At 50.9% G+C, this 23,832-nt stretch overlaps 1 protein-coding gene across 1 annotated transcript in view; it reads right to left on the minus strand.

Moving 5' to 3' along the window:
* LOC144487239 (uncharacterized) overlaps positions 1-22,336 on the minus strand; it is a gene marked incomplete at its 5' end in the record, with an annotated part of 190,749 nt that extends 168,413 nt beyond the window's left edge. The window contains 3 exons of the mRNA XM_078205315.1: positions 13,658-13,822; positions 13,916-14,078; positions 22,193-22,336. Of these exons, the coding sequence (XP_078061441.1) occupies positions 13,658-13,822; positions 13,916-14,078; positions 22,193-22,336 (472 nt within the window). The remainder of the gene's footprint in view (positions 1-13,657; positions 13,823-13,915; positions 14,079-22,192) is intronic.
* Positions 22,337-23,832: the final 1,496 nt, after the last annotated feature.

Genomic DNA, 23,832 nt, shown 5'->3' on the forward strand with positions numbered 1-23,832 from the left:
GTAGTGAGCTGTTTTTCGAGGTCTTGCACCTTTTCCTGCTTGTGTTGAGGATAAATATTTTGTTTTTCCACTTTCTCAAGCTGGAATATGAAAATGTATTCACTTGGGTCAAAGGTACTGTTCTACTGCGTTCTGTGAACCAAATTGCTCAGTCAACGTATCTGGTCACCTGAAGCATCGGAAGATGGGACGGCACAGTGGCACAATGCTTAGCGCTGCTGCCTCACAGCGCCAGGGACCCGGGTTCAGTTCCTGGCTTGGGTCACTATCTGTGTGGAATTTGCACATTCTCCCCGTGTCTGCGTGGGTTTCCTCCGGGTGCTCCAGTTTCCTTCCACATTGTGAAAGACGTGCTGGTTAGGCGCATTGACCCAAACTGGCTGTGGCAACTAAAGGAATTTCACAGTAACTTCATTTCAGTCTTAATGTAAGCTTTACTTGTGACGAATAAATAAACTTTACTGTAGATGAAGCTTGATTGATGGACATAACACCTGATTGATGGTAGATGGAAAACACCCCTGAAAGCTGTGGTAACCGAGAATATTACAAACTCTGTTTAACCTTGAGCTTTAGAGGGAGCTTTACTCTGTATCTAACCCTGTGCTTTACCTGTCAAAGAACAAAGAACAATACAGCACAGGAACAGGCCCTTCGGCCCTCCAAGCCCGTGCCGCTCCCTGGTCCAAACTAGACCATTCTTTTGTATCACTCCATTCCCACTCCGTTCATATGGCTATCTAGATAAGTCTTAAACGTTCCCAGTGTGTCTGCCTCCACCACCTTGCCTGGCAGCGCATTCCAGGCCCCCACCACCCTCTGTGTAAAATATGTCCGTCTGATATCTGTGTTAAACCTCCCCCCCTTCACCTTGAACCTATGACCCCTCGTGAACGTCACCACCGACCTGGGGAAAAGCTTCCCACCGTTCACCCTATCTATGCCTTTCATAATTTTATACACCTCTATTAAGTCTCCCCTCATCCTCCGTCTTTCCAGGGAGAACAACCCCAGTTTACCCAAGCTTTCCTCATAACTAAGCCCCTCCATACCAGGCAACATCCTGGTAAACCTCCTCTGTACTCTCTCCAAAGCCTCCACGTCCTTCTGGTAGTGTGGCGACCAGAACTGGACGCAGTATTCCAAATGCGGCCGAACTAACGTTCTATACATCTGCAACATCAGACCCCAACTTTTATACTCTATGCCCCGTCCTATAAAGGCAAGCATGCCATAGGCCTTCTTCACCACCTTCTCCACCTGTGATGTCACCTTCAAGGACCTGTGGACTTGCACACCCAGGTCCCTCTGCGTATCTACACCCTTTATGGTTCTGCCATTTATCGTATAGCTCCTCCCTACATTATTTCTACCAAAATGCATCACTTCGCATTCATCAGGATTGAACTCCAACTGCCATTTCTTTGCCCAATTTCCAGCCTATCTATATCCTTCTGTAGCTTCTGACAATGCTCCTCACTATCTGCAAGTCCTGCCAATTTTGTGTCATCCGCAAACTTACTGATCACCCCAGTTACACCTTCTTCCAGATCGTTTATATAAATCACAAACAGCAGAGGTCCCAATACAGAGCCCTGCGGAACACCACTAGTCACAGGCCTCCAGCCGGAAAAAGACCCTTCCACTACCACCCTCTGCTTTCTGTGACCAAGCCAGTTCTCCACCCATCTAGCCACCTCCCCCTTTATCCCATGAGATCCAACCTTTTTCACCAGCCTACCATGAGGGACTTTGTCAAACGCTTTACTAAAGTCCATATAGACGACATCCACGGCCCTTCCCTCATCAACCATTCTGGTCACTTCTTCAAAAAACTCCACCAGGTTAGTGAGGCATGACCTCCCTCTCACAAAACCATGCTGACTATCGTGAATGAGTTTATTCCTTTCTAAATGCGCATATATTTAAGAGAGCGGTAGAGCTATAGTTATTGGGGACTCGTTTGTTAGAGGGATAGATAGGAGGTTCTGTGGCAACAAGAGAGACTCACGGATGGTATGTTGCCTCCCGGATGCCAGGGTCCGTGACATCTCCGACCGTGTCTTCAGGATTCTAAAGGGGGAGGGGGAACAGTCACAAGTCGTGGTGCACGCCGGCACCAAAGACATAGGTAAGAGAGGGGACGGGGATTTAAAACAGGAATTCAGGGAGCTAGGGTGGAAGCTGAGAGCCGGGACAAAACAGGTTGTCATCTCTGGTATGTTGCCGGTCCAACGGGATAGCGAGTTGAGGAACAGGGAGAGAGTGCAGTTAAACACATGGATGCAGGGATGGTGTAGGAGGGAGGGTTTCAGCTATGTGGATAATTGGAACACTTTCTGGGGAAGGTGGGACCTGTACCAACAGGACGGGGTACACCTGAACCAGAAGGGCACCAATATCCTGGGAGGGAAATTTGCTACAGCTCTTCGGGGGGGTTTAAACCAATTTGTCAAGGGGATGGGAAAAGGAGTTGTAGTCCGGAGGTCAGTGAGTGTAGTGAGGTACTGGGAAGGGTATCATGGTCAAAGGTGGGTACCAGCAGACAAGAAGGTGGGTTGAAGTGTGTCTACTTCAATGCAAGGAGCATCCAAAATAAGGTAGGTGAACTTGGGGCGTGGATTGGCACTTGGGACTACGATGTTGTGGCCATTACGGAGACATGGGTAGAACAAGGACAGGAATGGTTGTTGGAGGTTCCGGGGTATAGGTGTTTCAGTAAGTGTAGGGTAGCTGGTAAAAGAGGTGGAGGAGTGGCACTGTTAATCAAGGAGAGTGTAACGGCTGCAGAAAGGCATTTCGAAGGGGATCTGCCTACAGAGGTAATATGGGCTGAGGTTAGGAATAGGAAAGGAGCGGTCACGTTGTTAGGAGTTTACTATAGGCCCCCAAATAGTAATAGAGATGTGGAGCAAGAAATTGCTAAGCAGATTATGGATAGGTGTGGGGGTCACAGGGTAGTTGTCATGGGGGACTTTAACTTTCCAAATATTGATTGGAGCCTTCATAGGTCGAATAGTTTGGATGGGGCAGTTTTTGTGCAGTGTGTGCAGGAGGGGTTCCTGACACAATATGTGGATAAGCCGACAAGAGGTGGGGCCACATTGGATTTGGTAATGGGAAATGAACCGGGCCAAGTGTTGGATTTGGTTGTGGGAGAGCACTTTGGAACACTTTCTGGGGAAGGTGGGACCTGTACCAACAGGACGGGGTACACCTGAACCAGAAGGGCATCAATATCCTGGGAGGGAAATTTGCTACAGCTCTTCGGGGGGGTTTAAACCAATTTGTCAGGGGGATGGGAAAAGGAGTTGTAGTCCGGAGGTCAGTGAGTGTAGTGAGGTACTGGGAAGGGTATCATGGTCAAAGGTGGGTACCAGCAGACAAGAAGGTGGGTTGAAGTGTGTCTACTTCAATGCAAGGAGCATCCAAAATAAGGTAGGTGAACTTGGGGCGTGGATTGGCACTTGGGACTACGATGTTGTGGCCATTACAGAGACATGGGTAGAACAAGGACAGGAGTGACCACAATTCGGTGTCTTTTGTTATTGCAATGGAGAGGGAGAGGGCCATGTGGCAGGGCATAGTTTACAATTGGGGGAGAGGTCATTATGATGCAATGAGGCAGGAATTAGGAAGCATAGGATGGGAACAAAAATTGTCAGGGAAAGGCACTAATGAAAAGTGGAACTTTTTCAAGGAACAAATACTGCGTGTCCTTGATAGGTATGTCCCTGCCAGGCAGAGAGGAAATGGCCGAGTGAGGGAACCATGGTTCACAAAAGAGGTGGAATGTCTTGTCAAGAGGAAGAAGGAAGCATGTGTAAGGTTGAGAAAACAAGGTTCAGTTGGCTCGATGGAGGGTTACAAGTTAGCAAGAAATGAGCTGAAAAAGGGGCTTAGGAGAGCTAGGAGGGGGCATGAGAAGTCCTTGGCGGGTCGGATCAAGGAAAACCCCAAGGCTTTTTACTCTTATGTGAGGAATAAAAGAATGACCAGGGTGAGGTTGGGGCCGGTCAAGGACGGCAGTGGGAATTTGTGCATGGAGTCAGAAGAGATAGGAGAGGTGATGAATGAATACTTTTCTTCAGTGTTCACCAAGGAGAGGGCCATGTTTTTGAGGAAGAGAGGGTGTCACAGGCTGATAGGCTGGAGGAAGTAGATGTTCGGAGGGAAGATGTACTAGCAATTTTGAATAAACTGAAAGTTGATAAGTCCCCTGGGCCTGATGAAATATATCCTAGGAACCTTTGGGAGGCAAGGGATGAGATAGCAGAGCCTTTGGCATTGATCTTTGCGTCCTCACTGTCCACGGGGGTGGTGCCAGAGGACTGGAGATTGGCGAATGTGGTTCCTCTGTTTAAGAAAGGGAATAGAAATGACCCTGGTAATTATAGGCCGGTTAGTCTTACTTCGGTGGTCGGTAAGTTGATGGAAAAGGTCCTCAGGGATAGGATTTACGACCATTTAGAAAGATGCAGCTTAATCCGGGATAGTCAGCACGGATTTGTGAAGGGCAAGTCTTGCCTCACAAATTTGATAGAATTTTTTGAGGAGGTAACTAAGTATGTAGATGAAGGTAGTGCAGTTGATGTCATATACATGGATTTTAGTAAGGCGTTTGATAAAGTCTCCCATGGTCGGCTTATGAAGAAAGTAAGGATGTGTGGGATAGAGGGAAGTTTGGCCAATTGGGTAGGTAACTGGCTATCTAACAGAAGTAAGAAGTCTCACAACACCAGGTTAAAGTCCAACAGGTTTATTTGGTCGCAAATAGTCCAACGCCGGCATCTCCACATCATATGGGCGGCACGGTAGCACAGTGGTTAGCACTGCTGCTTCACAGCTCCAGGGACCTGGGTTCGATTCCCGGCTTAGGTCACTGTCTGTGTGGAGTTTGCACATTCTCCTCATGTTTGCGTGGGTTTCCTCCGGGTGCTCCGGTTTCCTCCCACATTCCAAAGATGTGCGGGTTAGGTTGATTGGCCATGATTAAATTGCCCTTAGTGTCCTGAGATGCATAGGTTAGAGGGATTAGCGGGTAAATATGTAGGGATATGGGGGTAGGACCTGGGTGGGATTGTGGTCGGTGCAGACTCGATGGGCCGAATGGCCTCTTTCTGTACTGTAGGGTTTCTATGATTTCTATGATCTAACAGAAGACAGAGGGTGGTGGTGGATGGAAAATTTTCGGACTGGAAACCGGTTACCAGCGGAGTGCCACAGGGATCAGTGCTTGGTCCTCTGCTATTTGTCATTTTTATAAATGACTTGGAGGAGGGGGCTGAAGGGTGGATCAGTAAATTTGCTGATGACACCAAGATTGGTGGAGTAGTGGATGAGGTGGAGGGCTGTTGTAGGCTGCAAAGAGATATAGATAAGATGCAGAGCTGGGCTGAAAAATGGCAAATGGAGTTTAACCCTGACAAATGCGAGGTGATTCATTTTGGTAGGACAAATTTAAATGTGGATTACAGGGTCAAAGGTAGGGTTCTGAAGAATGTGGAGGAACAGAGAGATCTTGGGGTTCATATCCATAGATCTCTGAAGGTTGCCACTCAAGTGGATAGAGCCGTGAAGAAGGCCTATAGTGTGTTGGCATTCATTAACAGGGGGATTGAGTTTAAGAGCCGTGGGGTTATGCTGCAACTGTACAGGACCTTGGTGAGACCACATTTGGAATATTGTGTGCAGTTCTGGTCACCTCACTATAAGAAGGATGTGGAGACACTGGAAAGAGTGCAAAGGAGATTTACCAGGATGCTGCCTGGTTTGGAGGGTGGGTCTTATGAGGAAAGAACTGAGAACAGTACAGCACAGGAAACAGGCCCTTCGGCCCTCCAAAGGTTGAGGGAACTTGGGCTTTTCTCTTTGGAGCGGAGGAGGTTGAGAGGAGACTTGATAGAGGTTTATAAGATGATGAGGGGGATAGATAGAGTGAACGTTCATAGACTATTTCGTCGGGTGAATGGAGTGGTAACTCGGGGGCATAACTATAGGGTTCATGGTGGGAGATATAGGAAGGATGTCCGAGGTAGGTTTTTTACTCAGAGAGTGGTTGGGGTGTGGAATGGACTGCCTGCAGGGATAGTGGAGTCAGAAACTTTAGGAACATTTAAGAAGCTATTGGATAGGCACATGGAGTACTTCATAGAATCATAGAAACCCTACAGTGCAGAAGGAGGCCATTCGGCCCATCGAGTCTGCACCGACCACAATCCCAACCAGGCCCTACCCCCACATATTTACCCACTAATCCCTCTAACCTACACATCTCAGGACTCGAAGGGGCAATTTTTAACCTGGCCAATCAACCCAACCCGCACATCTTTGGACTGTGGGAGGAAACCGGAGCACCCAGAGGAAACCCACGCAGACATGAGGAGAATGTGCAAACTCCACACAGACAGTGACCCGAGCTGGGAATCGAACCCAGGACCCTGGAGCTGTGAAGCAGCAGTGCTAACCACTGTGCTACCGTGCCGCCCATACTTCGGGATGATAGGGAGGAAATAGCTTGATCTGGGTTTCAGACAAAGCTCGGCACAACAACGTGGGCCGAAGGGCCTGTTCTGTGCTGTACTGTTCTATGTTCTATGTTCTACATCCTATCTCTAAGAATCTTCTCCAACAACTTCCCCTCCACGGACGTCAAGCTCACCAGCCTATAATTACCTGGGTTATCCTTCCTACCCTTCTTAAATAACGGGACCACATTAGCTATCCTCCAATCCTCTGGGACCTCACCTGCGTCCAGTGACAAGCAAAGATTTGCGTCAGAGGCCCAGCGATTTCATCTCTCGTCTCCCTGAGCAGCCTTGGATAGATTCCATCAGGCCCTGGGGATTTGTCAGTCTTTATATTCTCTAACAAACCTAACACTTCCTCCCTTGTAATGGAGATTTTCTCCAACGGTTCAACACTCCCCTCCGAGACACTCCCAGTCAACACATCCCTCTCCTTTGTGAATACCGACGCAAAGTATTCATTTCGGATCTCCCCTACTTCTTTGGGCTCCAAGCATAATTCCCCACTTTTGTCCCTGAGAGGTCCGATTTTTTCCCTGACAACCCTTTTGTTCCTAACGTAGGAATAAAATGCCTTGGGATTCTCCTTAATCCTGTCTGCCAAGGACATTTCGTGACCCCTTTTTGCCCTTCTAATTCCCCGTTTGAGTTCTTTCCTACTTTCTTTGTACTCCTCCAGAGCTCCCTCCGTTTTTAGCTGCCTGGACCTAACATACGCCTCTCTTTTCTTTTTGACCAGTCCCTCAATTTCCCTGGTTATCCACGGTTCTCGAATCCTACCCTTCCTATCCTTCTTTTTACAGGCACATGCCTGTCCTGCAGCCCTAACAACTGATCCTTAAAAGACTCCCACATGCCAGATGTGGATTTACCCTCAAACAGCCTCTCCCAATCAAGAGCTGCCAATTTCTGCCTCATCCCACTAAAGTTAGCCTTCCCCCAATCCAACACATTACCCTTGGGACACCACTCATCCTTTTCTATCACTACCCTAAAGCTAACAGAATTGTGGTCACTATTTGCCACATGTTCCCCTACCAAAACTTTGAAGACCTGACCGGGCTCATTCCCCAGTACTAGGTCCAGTATAGCCCCCTCTCTCGTCGGGCTATCTACATATTGTTCCAAAGAACCCTCCTGTACGCATTTTACAAATTCCTCCCCATTCAGAGTCCCAGCTCTCAGCGATTTCCAGTCTATACCAGGGAAATTGAAGTCTCCCACTACAACAACCCTATTTTTCCTGCACCCATCCAGTATCTCCTGACATATCCGTTCTTCCACTTCCCTTGGGCTGTTGGGGGACCTGTAGTATACCCTGTCCTGGGCATGTTTGACAGGGACAGTGTGGAGGGAGCTTTACTCTGCACCTAGCCCTGTGATGTAACTGTCCTGGGAGTGTTTGATGGGGTAAGAAGTCTAACAACACCAGGTTAAAGTCCAACAGGTTTATTTGATAGCAAAAGCCACTAGCTTTCGGAACAGGCTGTTCCTTCGTCAGGTGGGTGGGAGTTCTGATCACAAACAGGGCACAAAGACACAAATTCAATTTACATGAATAATGATTGGAATGTGAGTCTTTACAGCTAATCAAGTCTTAAAGGTACAGACAATGTGAGTGGAGGGAGCATTAAGCACAGGTTAAAGAGATGTGTATTGTCTCCAGACAGGACAGTTAGTGAGATTTTGCACATCCAGGCAAGCTGTGGGGGTTACAGATAGTGTGACATGAACCCAATATCCCGGTTGAGGCCGTCCTCATGTGTGCGGAACCTGGCTATCAGTCTCTGCTCAGTGACTCTGCGCTGTCGTGTGTCGTGAAGGCCGCCTTGGAGACGGCTTACCCGGAGATCAGAGGCTGAATGCCCGTGACCGCTGAAGTGCTCCCCAACAGGAAGAGAACAGTCTTGCCTGGTGATTGTCGAGCGGTGTTCATTCATCCGTTGTCGTAACGTCTGCATGGTTTCCCCAATGTACCATGCCTCGGGACATCCTATCCTGCAGCGAATCAGGTAGACAACGTTGGCCGAGTTGCAAGAGTAGGTGCCGTGTACCTGGTAGATGGTGTTCTGACGTGGGATGATGGCATCTGTGTCGATGATCCGGCACGTCTTGCAGAGGTTGCTGTGGCAGGGTTGTGTGGTGCCGTGGTCACTGTTCTCCTGAAGGCTGGGTAGTTTGCTGCGGACAATGGTCTGTTTGAGGTTGTGCGGTTGTTTGGAGGCAAGAAGTGGGGGTGTGGGGATGGCCTTGGCGAGATGTTCGTCTTCATCAATGACATGTTGAAGGCTCCGGAGGAGATGTCGTAGCTTCTCCGCTCCGGGGAAGTACTGGACGACAAAGGGTACTCTGTCCACCGTGTCCCAAGTGTTTGATGGGGACAGTGTAGAGGGAGCTTTACTCTGTATCTAGCCCTGTGCTGTACCTGGCCTGGGAGTGTCTGATGTGGAGAGGCAGGCGTTGGACTCGGGTAAACACAGTCAGAGTTTTAACAACACCAGGTTAAAGTCCAACAGGTTTATTTGGTAGCAAATGCCATTAGCTTTCGGAGCGCTGCTCCTTCGTCAGATGGAGTGGAAATCTGCTCTCAAACAGGGCACAGAGACACAAAATCAAGTTACAGAATACTGATTAGAATGCGAATCTCCACAGCCAACCAGGTCTTAAAGATACAGACAATGTGAGTGGAGGGAGCATTAAGCACAGGTTAAAAGAGACGTGTATTGTCCCCAGACAGGACAGCCAGTGAGATTCTGCAAGTCCAGGAGGCAAGCTGTGGGGGTTGCTGATAGTGTGACAGAAACCCAACATCCCCGTTTCGGCCGTCCTCATGTGTGCGGAACTTGACTATCAGTTTCTGCTCAGCAACTCTGCGCTGTCGTGTGCCGTGAAGGCCGCCTTGGAGAACGCTTACCCGAAGATCAGAGGCTGAATGCACGTGACCGCTGAAGTGCTCCCCCACAGGAAGAGAACAGTCTTGCCTGGTGATTGTCGAGCGGTGTTCATTCATCCGTTGTCGTAACGTCTGCATGGTTTCCCCAATGTACCATGCCTCGGGACATCCTTTCCTGCAGCGTATCAGGTAGACAACGTTGGCCGAGTTGCAAGAGTAGGTACCGTGTACCTGGTAGACGGTGTTCTCACATGAGATGATGGCATCCATGTCGATGATCCGGCACGTCTTGCAGAGGTTGCTGTGGCAGGGTTGTGTGGTGTCGTGGTCACTGTTTTCCTGAAGGCTGGTTAGTTTGCTGCGGACAATGGTCTGTTTGAGGTTGTGCGGTTGTTTGAAGGCAAGAAGTGGGGGTGTGGGGATGGCCTTGGCGAGATGTTCGTCTTCATCAATGACATGTTGAAGGCTCTGGAGGAGATGCCGTAGCTTCTCCGCTCCGGGGAAGTACTGGACAACGAAGGGTACTCTGTCCACCGGGTCCCGTGTTTGTCTTCTGAGGAGGTCGGTGCGGTTTTTTGCTGTGGCGCGTCGGAACTGTCGATCGATGAGTCGAACGCCATATCCTGTTCTTATGACGGCATCTTTCAGCCTCTGGAGGTGTCTGTTGTGATCCGCCTCATCCAAGCAGATCCTGTGTATACGGAGGGCTTGTCCGTAGGGGATGGCTTCTTGAACGTGTTTAGGGTGGAAGCTGGAGAAGTGGAGCATCATGAGGTTATCCGTGGGCTTGCGGTACAGTGAGGTGCTGAGGTGACCGTCCTTAATGGAGATGCGTGTGTCCAAGAATGCAACCAATTCCGGAGAGTAGTCCATGGTGAGTCTGATGGTGGGATGGAGCTTGTTGATGCCATCATATAGTTGTTTCAGTGATTGCTCACCATGACTCCAAAGGAAGAAAATGTCATCGATGTATCTAGTGTATAGCATCGGTTGAAGGTCCTGTGCGGTGAAGAAGTCTTGTTCGAACCTGTGCATGAAGAAGTTGGCATATTGAGGTGCAAATTTGGTCCCCGTGGCTGTTTCGTGTGTCTGGATGAAGAACTGGTTGTTGAAGGTGAAGACATTGTGGTCCAGAATGAAGCAGATGAGTTGTAAAATTGCATCTGGAAACTGGCAGTTGTCGGCGTTGAGTACTGAGGCTGTTGCAGCAATGCCATCATCGTGAGGGATGCTGGTGTAGAGTGCCGAGACATCCATTGTAACGAGGAGTGCTCCTGGTTCAACTGCTCCATGTGCTTTGAGTTTCTGTAGGAAGTCCGTAGTGTCGCGACAAAAGCTGGGGGTTCTTTGTACAATGGGTTTCAGGATGCCCTCGACATAGCCGGAGAGGTTCTCGCACAGAGTCCCATTGCCCGATACGATGGGACAGCCGGGTGTGTTTGCCTTGTGTATCTTCGGGAGGCAGTAGAGATCTCCAACTCGGGGAGTACGATAGCCAGTTACCTATCCAATTGGCCAACTTTCTCTCTATCCCACACCTCCTTACTTTCATCAAAGCCGACCATGGGGGACCTTATCAAACGCCTTACTAAAATCCACGTATATGACATCAACTGCCCTACCTTCATCAACACACTTAGTTACCTCCTCAAAAGATTCTATCAAATTTGTGAGACACGACTTGCCCTTCACGAATCCGTGCTGACTATCCCGGATTAATCCGCATCTTTCTAAATGGTCGTAAATCCCATCCCGAAGGACCTTTTCCATCAACTTACCAACCACCGAAGTAAGACTAACCGGCCTATAATTACCAGGGTCATTTCTATATCTTTTCTTAAACAGAGGAACAACATTCGCCACTCTCCGGTCCTCTGGCACCATCCCCGTGGACAGTGAGGACCCAAAGATCAAAGCCAAAGGCTCTGCAATCTCATCCCTTGCCTCCCAAAGAATCCAAGGATATATTTCATCAGGCCCAGGGGACTTATCGAGCTTCAGTTTATTCAAAACTGCTAGTACATCCTCCCTCTGAACATCTACTTCCTCCAGCCTATTAGCCTGTCACACCTTCTCTTCCTCAAAAATATGGCCCCTCTCCTTGGTGAACCCTGAAGAAAAGTATTCATTCATCACCTCTCCTATCTCTACTGACTCCATACACAAGTTCCCACTACTGTCCTTGACCGGCCCTAACCTCACCCTGGTCATTCTTTTATTCCTCACATAAGAGTAAAAAGCCTTGGGGTTTTCCTTGATCCGACCCGCCAAGGACTTCTCATGCCCCTTCCTAGCTCTCCTAAGCCCCTTTTTCAGCTCATTCCTTGCTAACTTGTAACCTTCAATCGAGCCATCTGAACCTTGTTTCCTCATCCCTACATAAGCTTCCCTCTTCCTTTTCACAAGACATTCCACCTCTTTTGTGAACCATGGTTCCCTCACTCGGCCATTTCCTCCCTGCCTGACAGAGACATACCTATCAAGGACACTCAGTATTTGTTCCTTGAAAAAGTTCCACTTTTCATTAGTGCCTTTCCCTGACAGTTCCTGTTCCCATCTTATGCCCCCTAATTCTTGCCTAATTGCATCATAATTACCTCTCCCCCAATTATAAACCTTGCCCTGCCGTACGGCCCTACCCCTGTCCATTGCAATAACAAAAGACACCGAATTGTTGATACGATCTCCAAAGTGCTCTCCCACAACCAAATCTAACACTTGGCCCGGTTCATTTCCCAGTACCAAATCCAATGTGGCCCCACCTCTTGTCGGCCTATCCACATATTGTGTCAGGAAACCCTCCTGCACACTGATGCGCGATTAATTCACTCGGGAGGCTAGGTCATACCCGGGAATAAAGGCTTTTATTCGCAACAAGAAAAGAGCATACTGCTTAACAATACTATCCCAGACTAAGGGCCACTAGGAAGTAGCAGTGACCTTTATACTCCTATAAGAAGGCGGAGCCAAACGGAGTGTACCACAGAACAATGCTAACAGGTGGAACACCCCAACCCTAACCCCAACAGTAACAAGAGTAACATATGTACAAGTACCCATAGTGGTAACCATCTATGGTTCACCACACACACACTGCACAAAAACTGCCCCATCCGAACTATTCGACCGACAAAGGTTCCAATCAATATTTGGAAAGTTAAAGTCCCCCATGACAACTACCCTGTGACCCCCACACATATCCATAATCTGCTTAGCAATTTCTTCCTCCACATCTCTATTACTATTTGGGGACCTATAGTAAACTCCTAACAACGTGACCGCTCCTTTCCTATTTCTAACTTCAGCCCATATTACCTCAGTAGGCAGATTCCCCTCGAAGTGCCTTTCCGCAGCCGTTAAACTATCCCTGATTAACAATGCTTCTCCTCCACCTCTTTTACCAGCTTCCCTATAGTTACTGAAACATCTGTACCCCGGAACGTCCAGCAACCATTCCTGTCCTTGTTCTACCCATGTCTCCGTAATGGCCACAACGACGTAGTCCCAAGTACCAATCCACGTCCCAAGTTCATCTACCTTGTTTCGGATGCTCCTTGCATTGCAGTAGACACACTTCAACCCACCTCCCTGTCTACTGGTACCCACCCTTGACCTTGATACCTTCTCCAATACCTCACTACCCTCAACACTGACTTCCGGACTACAATTCCTTTTCCCACCCCTTGTGGTCCCCTCTGGTCAGAGGCTGCTAACGCCAGAATGAGCTGTTTATTGCCACTCTGCTTTCTGCCTGTTAACCAATCTTTAATCGATGCCAGTATATTACCTCCTATCCCAACGCTTTATTTGTGTTGACCAACTTTCCATTGCTGACCTGATTAAAAGCCTTCTGAAACTCCAGGAACACTGCATCCACTTTTCTCAATTATGTTAGGAATATCCTCACAAACCTCCAACATGTTTGTCAAACGTGATTCACCATTGATTAATCCATGTTGACTATGCCCAATCACATCTTCATTCTCAAAGTGTCTATTCCACAACTCCTTGAGAATTAATTATTTTAATTTCCCTCCTTGTGCAGGAAGGTTAGTGAGTGAGTGAAGGGCGACAAACGGGCTATCAGAGTGTCTGAATCATTTCCCTTTGCTAAAAATTATACTTTGAGTGTCAGTCCCTTACGAAACAGAGGCTCTCGTGTAACTTTGTCAGTTGAGCTGCTGAGCCGGTACATCCCAGAGTTTTCTCTTTACATCATTTCCAAACACCAATGTACCTGTGCAGTAAGCGAGGGAACAGACAGGTGGCTTCTTCAACTCATAAACAAAGAAATTGGAGCAGCGTTTGATCTTTATTTCTTGGTGCCAGCGACAGGTGTTTCCACTCCAGTGAAAACAAACTGTCCTCTTTACTATCCCTTCACGCAGACTGGGATGAGATCCTGAAATGAGGAATAGAAAGATTGAAAAGTGTCTCCAGTGTGAATTGTGTTGGACAGTCAATGTCAATCTGATGTAACAGAGTCTGAAATTACCTCTTAACCAGCCTGTGGCGTGTGTGGAGCAACGTCTTACTGGAACAACAGTCTCAGGAATGGTCGAACTACCAGGACTGAAAGGACAATCACACAGTTCGTCGCTGTACTGATGCAATCCAAATAAAAAGAGGCTGCAAATACTCAGCTGGTCAGGCAGCCTCTGCGGAGAGAAACAGAATAACGTTACCCTTTGTGACGAACCATCTTCAGAGCAGAGGAGTTATCACAACACCAAACATTAACTCTGTTTATTTCCAGAGATGCTGGCTGACCTGCTGTATATTTCCAGCATTTTATTTTTGTTATTTCATTATTTTAAGGAAGAGGTGTGTGAAATATTAAATGAGATTAGCTCAGTGAGGGAGGAAATATGAAGATGTTTACCACCCTTGAAAGTGGATATGTCCCCAGGCAGAGACAATTCATACCGGAGGCTGCTGAGGAAAGCAAGGGAAGATGTAACAAAGACACAAAGCATCTTCACCCATCAACTGTGCCTATAGATGTGGAGCTGGAAAAGTAATGACATTGATTAAGAGATAGCCGGAGTAATTACAGAGCATTCAGCCTCATGTCTGTGGTGGGAAAATAATGGGAAATAATGCTGTGAAATAATAGAAATCATCATTTGGGAAGGTTTAAATAAATTTGAGTCAGAATGGATTTGTTCAAATAAGTCAAGTCTCAATAACTTGATTACATTGATTGGCAAAGTAACATGGAGAGTTGATGAGGGTAACATATATGATATAGTCCACAAGGGTTTTAGCAAGAGCTTTGACAAGGTCAAACAAGACTCACTCGTCAGGAAATTGGAAGGAGAGTTGGATGCCAATTGTCTCAATGTCAGAAGCAAAGGGTTGTGGGTAGTGTGGTTATTGAGATTGGAAGGTTATTCCCAGTGGTATTCCAGAGGGATCTGTACTGAGTTCCTTGTGTTCTTGTGGTCGTGTCAATGAAATGGAATTAAAAGTTGGGGACATGAATAAGATGTCTGCAGAAGAGATGAAAATTGTTCATGCGCTTGATAGTGAGGAAGAAAGCTGTAAACAGCAGGAAGATATCGATGGATTGGTCAGGTGGGTAGATGTGTGAGCAATAGAACTCAATGTGGAGAAGTGTGAGGGAATGGGTTTTGGGAGGACAAACACTGGATGGAGAACACACAATGAATGGTGGATATTGAGGTGAGTGGTGGAGCAGAGGGATCTTGGAGTATATGTCCACTGATTGCTGACAATAGCGTGACAGGAAAATAAGGTGCTCAAGATGATGCTGTAGAGATTTTTCTTTATTGATCAAGGACATGATTAAAGAACAAAGAACAAAGAACAATACAGCACAGGAACAGGCCATTCGGCCCCCCAAGCCCGCGCCGCTCCCCGGTCCAGGATTGAATCCTGAATCCAGGATCCCCGCCCAATTTTCCAGCCTATCTACATACCAATATCCTATCCACCGAGCTGTCCCTCACAGCTACGATGCTTTGTTCATTACAACCTATTAACTCACCCCCACCCCCCCATTCCAGACCATGTGATCTCCAGGGAGAGGCGAAAACCCAGAGTGAAAAACCCCAGGGCCAATATGGGGAAAAAAAATCTGGGAAATTCCTCTCCGACCCCCTGAGGCGATCGAAACGAGTCCAGGAGATCACAATGGCCCCGATCGGAAAATGCTTCCCAACCCTAGTCATTTCCACTTCCACGAACACCATATGAATTCCCTGCCCCCGAGACAGATTAGAAGAGGAAGGAGATGTTTCTCTAATTGTATAAAACAATTGTTAGAGCACAAATAGAGTACAGTGTACAGTTCTGGTCACCACATCACCAAAAGAGTCTGGTAGAGACAATTGATGAGGATGGGCGGCACGGTGGCACAGTGGTTAGCACTGCTGCCTCACAGTGCCAGGGACCCGGTTCGATTCCTGGCTTGGGTCACTGCCTGAGTGGAGTTTGCACATTCTCCCCATGTCTGCGTGGGTTTCCTCCGGGTGCTCCAGTTTCCTCCCACAGTCCAAAAAGATGTGCGGGTTAGGTGGATTGGCCATGCGCAATTGCCCCTTAGTGTCAGGGGGACTAGCTAGGATAATCATAGAAATCCATAGAAACCCTACAGTACAGAAAGAGGCCATTCGGCCCATCGAGTCTGCACCGACCACAATCCCACCCAGGCCCTACCCCCATATCCCTATATATTTACCCACTAATCCCTCTAACCTACGCATCTCAGGACACTAAGGGGAATTTTTAGCATGGCCAATCAACCTAACCCGCACATCTTTGGACTGTGGGAGGAAACCGGAGCACCCGGAGGAAACCCACGCAGACACGAGGAGAATGTGCAAACTCCACACAGACAGTGACCCAAGCCGGGAATCGAACCCAGGTCCCTGGAGCTGTGAAGCAGCAGGGCTAACCACTGTGCTACCGTGCCGCCCCAATAATACCGTGTATTGTTGTACCTGTTAATTCTCAGATACTTTCGACCAGTTTACTTACTCAAAAGTTTTATTCCGGTGCCCTTATTTGCAAGATGGACAAAGGACAAACACAAGTAAAGGTTCAATAAGTTTATTAATAATAATAATACTATTAACCCTTAATTTACCCACATAAAACAAGAGGATACCCCACATTCAAGTATGCTACATGCAAAAATGGTTTGGTTAAACTATAGGCTCGATTCTCTGAGTCCCTCTGGTCCATCGTCACGAAGGTGAGTCTCAATGGCAGCTTCTTCCTTTCTTCCTTCTCTGGTCAGTCTTCCGAATGGTCAAGGTTGCCTCCCTCGTTGAGTCTTCACTGTGCTGGTTTGTCCACTTTCCTCTCCGCCTTTCTACGAACTTCTCTGGCTTCCGACCAATGAGGTCCTGGGAGGGGGTCCCAATATCCAGTGGTTTCTTGACATCTGCCTGACAGGACACTGGGGCCCACCCCAGGTGTCCATCTGCATGGTGTTGCTTACATATAACCTGTTGTCAGATAAGGTAACTGCAGGAACTCTAGATGACAGAAAGCCTGGCCTGATCTGGGCTTCGAACAATAGGCTGGTGCATTTCAATGGGGTGTGATGATATCTTGCTGAGTCTCAGTAGAGTGCAATGATCTTTGATGGGTGATTGATGGGCCAGGCCCAGACATGTTCCTGTGTCTTCTATATTTGAGTTTCGTCAAGTCTGGCCTGCCGAGGTTTGACTGTGTTTGATTTTAATATGCCCAATTCTTTAATTTAGGATATCCAATTTAATCAGCCTTAAAACTAGGCCCTGATTATAGTTCCATAGTATCTAACCCTGAGCTGAACCTTTCCTGGGAGTGTTTGATGGGGACGGTGTAGAGGGAGCTTTACTCTGTATCTGACCCCGTGCTGTACCTGTCCTGGGAGTGTTTGATGGGGACGGTGTAGAGGGAGCTTTACTCTGTATCTAACCCTGTGCTGTACCTGTCCTGGGAGTGTTTGATGGGGATGGTATGGAAGGAAAATTAGACTGTGTCTAACACTGTCTTTTACCTGTGCTGGGAAAGATGTTGGAGACAATGTAGATGGAGATTTACAGATCTATACCCGTGCTCTATCTATCCTGGCGACAGTGTAGAGGGAGCTTAACTCTGCATCAAACCCTGTCCAGAGAGAGTTTTACACTGTACCGAACCCAATACTGTACCTGTCCTGGGAGTATTCAATGGGGACAGTGTAGAGGGAGATTTAATCAAAATGTCTCCTCAGATTTACCAGCCTCGAAAAGATAGATCTAACAAGTTGGAGACAGTTTATTTTCTAAAAGTGGATCAATCTTGGAGATGTGAAGGCTTTAGAGAAATTAGAGTAACAATATCAGAAACAGAGGGCCCTATTTTTGCGAAAACGTGGTAAAGTCGGGTGAGAGGCCATTATCGCGATCCACACCCGTGTCCGTGCAGATTGCCACTTTACCAAAACCCGGGAATGGCAGCAATCCACTTTGCGCCCAAAACGGGCGCAACAGCGATTTAAATGCATTTGCATGAATTTAAATTGAATGAATGAACTGCCCGCCCAACTTTATCAGCATTTTCCCCTTTACCACCGCGTTTGCCGATCCGGAACCGCGCCGTAATGGACCTGCTGAATAAAAGTCTGAATCAGGCGCTTCATCAGTGAGGGTCGGCGAGGAGGAAAGCGCATGGCATCCGACGGCCTCCGCTACTCACGGGTGTCCTGTTGTTGCGGCCATTTTGCTGTCCCAGGTCGGTGGCGGCTCTGCGAGTGTGTGGGGGGGAGGGGGGGCTGTTGCTATGCACGATCTGCGATGTTTGTTCAGCAGCACGAACCCGGGTCTCAGCACTGACCTCGGGTCCTGCAGTGCTGCTGGGCCCTCGCACCACAGCTCACTTCAGGCTGAAGGATGTGCACAAAGCCCTTGCAGATCGCACTGCTGCAGCCTCTCAACGTTACCAGGGGCTGTGATTGTGTGGAGCATGTGGCTGGGGGGATTGGGGGGCATGGGGGGGCTGTGATTGTGTGGAGCATGTGGCTGGGGGGATTGGGGGGCATGGGGGGGGCTGTGATTGTGTGAAGCATGTGGCTGGGGGGATTGGGGGGCATGGGGGGGGCTGTGATTGTGTGAAGCATGTGGCTGGGGGGATTGGGGGGCATGGGGGGGGCTGTGATTGTGTGGAGCATGTGGCTGGGGGGATTGGGGGGCATGGGGGGGGCTGTGATTGTGTGAAGCATGTGGCTGGGGGGATTGGGGGGCATGGGGGGGGCTGTGATTGTGTGAAGCATGTGGCTGGGGGGATTGGGGGGCATGGGGGGGGCTGTGATTGTGTGGAGCATGTGGCTGGGGGGATTGGGGGGCATGGGGGGGCTGTGATTGTGTGGAGCATGTGGCTGGGGGGATTGGGGGGCATGGGGGGGGCTGTGATTGTGTGAAGCATGTGGCTGGGGGGATTGGGGGGCATGGGGGGGCTGTGATTGTGTGGAGCATGTGGCTGGGGGGATTGGGGGGCATGGGGGGGCTGTGATTGTGTGAAGCATGTGGCTGGGGGGATTGGGGGGCATGGGGGGGCTGTGATTGTCGATGTGCTCGGGGCAAGCAGCGTTGCATGACTTCCACATTTGTTCACTTCCACCTCCCCCCAACCCACCTCCCCCCCACCTCCCCCTCACCTTTCAGAGTGACGAGATGGCATTTGCAATGCCACCATTCGACCTTGCTGTTCTCTTGATTGCTGCTGGAGCTGAGGAGGAGGACATCGAGGAAGAATTGCGGGCCCAGGAGGCCCGGGCCGTACCACCTGCAGGACCGGAGGGAGACGACCATCAGAGGCAGGAGGCGGCCGCCATTCACCCAGAGCGGGGGCTTCGGAGAAGGAGGGAGCAGAGACCCCGGCAGTTCCGTGCACGAGTGCCCTTCGAGGAGATGTCGGACACCGTGTGCCGCCGACATCTCCGACTCCGAAAGGATACCGTGCGACACCTGTGCGACCTGTTGCAGGACCTGGTGCCTCGGGGCAGCGGGGGGTTGGGAGGGGGGGGGCGGGGGTGGGGGGGCACCCACTCTCAGTGGCTGTCAGATTGATGGCCGCTCTGAACTTCTATGTGACTGGCTCCTTCCAGAGCCCAAGCGGAGATGTCTGTGGCATCTCCCAGTCTTCAGTCCACACCTGTGTCAAGCAGGTCACTGAAGCCCTGTCTGCCCGGGCTGGGCAGTACATCAAATTCAACCTGGACCAGGCCCATCAGGAAGCCCGGGCTGCGGGGTTTGTTGTAATTGCGGGGATGCCGAATGTGCAGGGGGCGGTCGACTGCACCCATGTCGCCCTCAGGGCCCCCCTACAGAATCCACGATGATTTGTTAATAGGAAGGGGTTCCACTCCCTGAACGTACAAATCGTGTGTGACCACAACATGACCATAATGCACGTCTGCGCCACACAGCGTGCATGACAGCTTCATTGTAAGGAGCTCGGACATCCCGCAAGCATTTGAGGAGGAGTCCAGGCTGCGGGGGTGGCTCCTGGGTGATATGGGTTACCCGCTTCGGACATGGCTGATGACGCATGTGTGGAGGCCTGTGACTGAGGCGGAGACCCATTATAATGAGGCCCATGTAGCATCCCGCGCAACAGTAGAGAGGTGCATTGGGCTCCTCAAGATGCGATTCCGATGCCTGGACCAATCCGGAGGGGCCCTCCAGTACAGCCCCCTGATCTCCTCCCACATAGTGGTGGTGCGCTGTGCCCTGCACAATCTGGCTCTGCAGCGAGGGGACCTCTTGGAGGAGGAAGAGGATGTGGAGGATGACCAGCCGGACGGCACTGGAGAGGTTGACCAGCAGGAGGAGGAGGAAGGGGAGGAGGAGGAAGAGGAGGATGAGAACACCTTGGAACACCTGCCAGGTGGTGGAGGGCTGGCATCTCAGCTGAGGCATGCGAGGGTGGCTAGGGAGGCCCTGATAACCAGGCGGTTCAGTCGCTAGGGGATGGTGATTGTGGGTTCCATTTCCCCCCTGCCCCCCACCCCCGAAAAATGCCTTCCATTTATCCTGCACATTGTCACAGCAGAGTGGTGGGCCTGGGTACTCTGTGTTCGCGATTTGTTTCCAGGCAGGAGGGTGATGACAACTCGCTGAGCACCATTCTGATGATGCCCTGGTGCAAACCAGTCTGACTGCTGCCTGAGATCCACATGCATGCTCGCACCTGGGCCCACGCCTGTCTAGTGGGTAAGGGATCCAAAACCCCCATACAGGGCCCTGGGGCGGGTGGGTTGGGGGACGGGAGGCTATCGCTCGTGGGGTACGAGAGACCAATGGCTTCCTTTCCTCAGTGACACCTCATTGAGGGGCCGCCCCAACTGATCTCACCATGAGGCATCCATCAGGTGATCATCAATGGGGCAGGAATCCTCTTCGAAACAACCTCTTCACAGGTGGTTGGGGTGAAAAAACATTTATTTACAATAAAGGCGTTCAGATAAACTGGTGAAACACAGAAACTTGTGAAAAGAAAACACTGAGGTGCCGACAGTCCTTTCTAACGAGTGCAGCCCGTCACCCCCGCACCACCTCAGAGCAACTACAACTCCCTCACCTTACGCTGCCTCACACTGCGCCTCAGTGACTCCCCAGAATGTACATCGGAGGTGGAGGGGGCCAGCTGCTGACCTCGCCCCGTGGCCTGTGATGCGCGTGGCCTCGCCCCGTGGCCTGTGATGCGCGTGGCCTCGCCCCGTGGCCTGTGATGCGCGTGGCCTCGCCCCGTGGCCTGTGATGCGCGTGGCCTCGCCCCGTGGCCTGTGATGCGCGTGGCCTCGCCCCGTGGCCTGTGATGCGAGGCCCTGGACCTGGAGGGCCCTGGCCGGCTTCCAGGTGTCTGGGATGTTTCCATGACACCCTCTTCATCCCGCTGCCCCTGAAATGCCACACTGTCAGGAAGGGGAGAGTCAGAAGGTGTTGCCATAGCCACAGTCTCCTGGCTGGAAGGCCCCGGCGTGGGCTCGCACCCTTCCTCCTCCCTTGGGGTCCCTTTTGGCCCCTGGGTCACTCCATGGGACACAGGTGCTTCTGCAGTGAGCTCCAGAAGCTCCGGCGTCACCTGGCACTGCCAGTCCTGGAGGACCATTTGTGCCTTACCCATGGTGGTCGACCCCTCTGCGATGGCCACTTGAGTCGTGGGCCATCTCTCAATGGCCGCAGCAAGTGCCCTGTGAGACTGGGCCATGCTCTGCAAGCCCTCAGCCCTGGCCCTCTGAGACTGGGCCACCTTCTCAAGGGTTGCTGCCATTGCCCGCTGTGTCTCAGTGCTGTCCCTCTGGGTCTCCTGCAAGCTCTCGAGCCTCTCAGCCATGGGCCGCAGAATCTCAAGTCGCCTGCTCACAGTCCCTCTGCTATGACCTGCTGTGACTCGGTCATTGCTTGGAGCCTGTCACCCATGGTGAGGATCCCCTGCCCCAGGCTTTCCACTGCAGACGCCACCCTTGCAGTGTTGGCATTGGAAGCACGCATGACAGCCAATAGCTGGTCCACCTGAAAGCCTTGGGAGTCCTCCCAGCAGCCTCGCAGTTGGTCCAGTGTGGCCGTCAGCCCCTCCTGCATTCCCTGGCTCCGTTGCTGCATCTCCAGCAGCTGAGGGAGAAGTGATCTCAGAGGCCCAGCATGTAGCCTGGGGCCAGCTGTGTCCTCACCTCCAGCAAGCCCCCGCATGCCAGAGGCCTCGGACGTTTCCTCCTCCACCCGATGTACATCAGCAGCTGTGACCCAGAAGCCTCAACACTAACCGGACCCACCGACGTGTCCGTTTCTGCGATGGTGGTTTGTGAGGTAGAAGCTGATGGATAAACGGTGCCTCCCTCGGAGGTCCCTTCACCCATATCCTCCGATGACTCGTCTGAGCTCTCGTTCCCAGGATGGATGGGAGCTGTATCCGGGGCCTGCGGTCCAGAAGGCCCTGGGGCGTCAGGATCTGTCCCTGAATCACAGGACACAAGGTTAAGTGCAAGGGAGGGAGAGGAATCCGGGAGGCCAAACACACGAATCACATGGCTCTCTTGAACATAGAACACTGAACCCAGACGATTGCATCACAGGGACAGGCCCTTCGGACATCCAACCCTGTAGCGACCAGGCTGCCCATCTGATTTGTTTGCCCCCATATGCCTCTGTTCCCATCCCATTCAGATAGCTGTAGAGATGCCCCTTAAATGTCCCTGTAGTTTCTGCTTCCACGACCTCCCCGGGCAGTAAGTTTCAGGCACCCACTCAATACATCTCCTTTACTCCTTGCCCCTTGCACCCGAAACTCGTGCCCCCAAGAAGTTGCCTCAAAGTGAGTGCAGGAATGACAGGTGCTCACGTCTGGATGGCAGACCGACCATGCTGTCGCTAAGAGCCCGCGTCTCCCCATCTCTGGTGAGCTCCAGCGCCCGCTCCTTGGACGGGGTGAGGACCTGGAGGTCTGGCTCACCACCCCCTGTCTTCATCCTCTCACGGGTATTGTGCTCGGTCTTCTTCTGTGGAGACAGAAGGAACCATGAAATAAATGGTGGCGTGACTCATGCACAGAATCAGGTGGTGACCCTTCGAGGGCAAACACAGTGGGGCTCATTGGGGGGAAAGGAAGGAGGTGCTTGGGGGTCAGGAGCTGGAAGCATGCAGGCTGCTGGGAATAGGAGGATCTGGGGGAATATGGGGGAGCATGCTGAATGGGGTTCAGCACTCACCTTTGCTACCCGGATGAGGTGACTGATTTTTTTCCGGCACTGCCTCACGGTTCGGGGGGCCAGTGCCTTGGCACTGACCGAGGCAGTGACTGCCTCCCAGGCCGCATGGTCATCAGCCCCCCTGGGTCTGCGTCCTCCTGGGAGGAAGAGGGTGGCCCGCCTCGCCTCGCCTCAGCTGCATCCAGCAGCCTCCCCAAGTCGTCCTCAGAAAATCGGGGGCTGGTCGTGCGCACATTGTCCTGTACTGCCTGCCTGTCCTGCCTGGAGTTTTTTATGGAGCTGCCCTTCGTTAGGGCAGATCAGCTGCAGGCAGTTTGACAGAACATTCCAGCAAGTTCCATGCAGTTTGCTTGTTAGCATTGGGGGAAAGCAAGTGAGCACTTGCAGGTGTGCTGCTGAGGGAGGGGGGGTGGGGGGGGGGGGGGGGTGGGGGGGGGTGGAGGGCGGGGGGAGGGGGGGCGGTAGGGGGAGGGCGGGGGGCGGTGGTGGTGGATGAGTTCCTCAATGATTAGCGACAGGGGAGAGAGAGGGAGGTGTCACACAGCCATCGGAGTGTAGGTGGGATGGGGCCTTGTGCGAGAGGGTCCGGGCTGGGAGTGAGGGGGATCACTCTGCCTGATATCTGTAGGGTGAAGGGGGGATCTCTCTGCCTGAGATCAGTGAGGGGAGGGGGAGGGTCCGCTGCCACTCTGCCTGAGATCGGTGGG

The sequence above is a fragment of the Mustelus asterias genome, unplaced genomic scaffold (genome assembly GCF_964213995.1).
Source record: "Mustelus asterias unplaced genomic scaffold, sMusAst1.hap1.1 HAP1_SCAFFOLD_661, whole genome shotgun sequence".
Taxonomy (NCBI): Eukaryota; Metazoa; Chordata; class Chondrichthyes; order Carcharhiniformes; family Triakidae; genus Mustelus; species Mustelus asterias.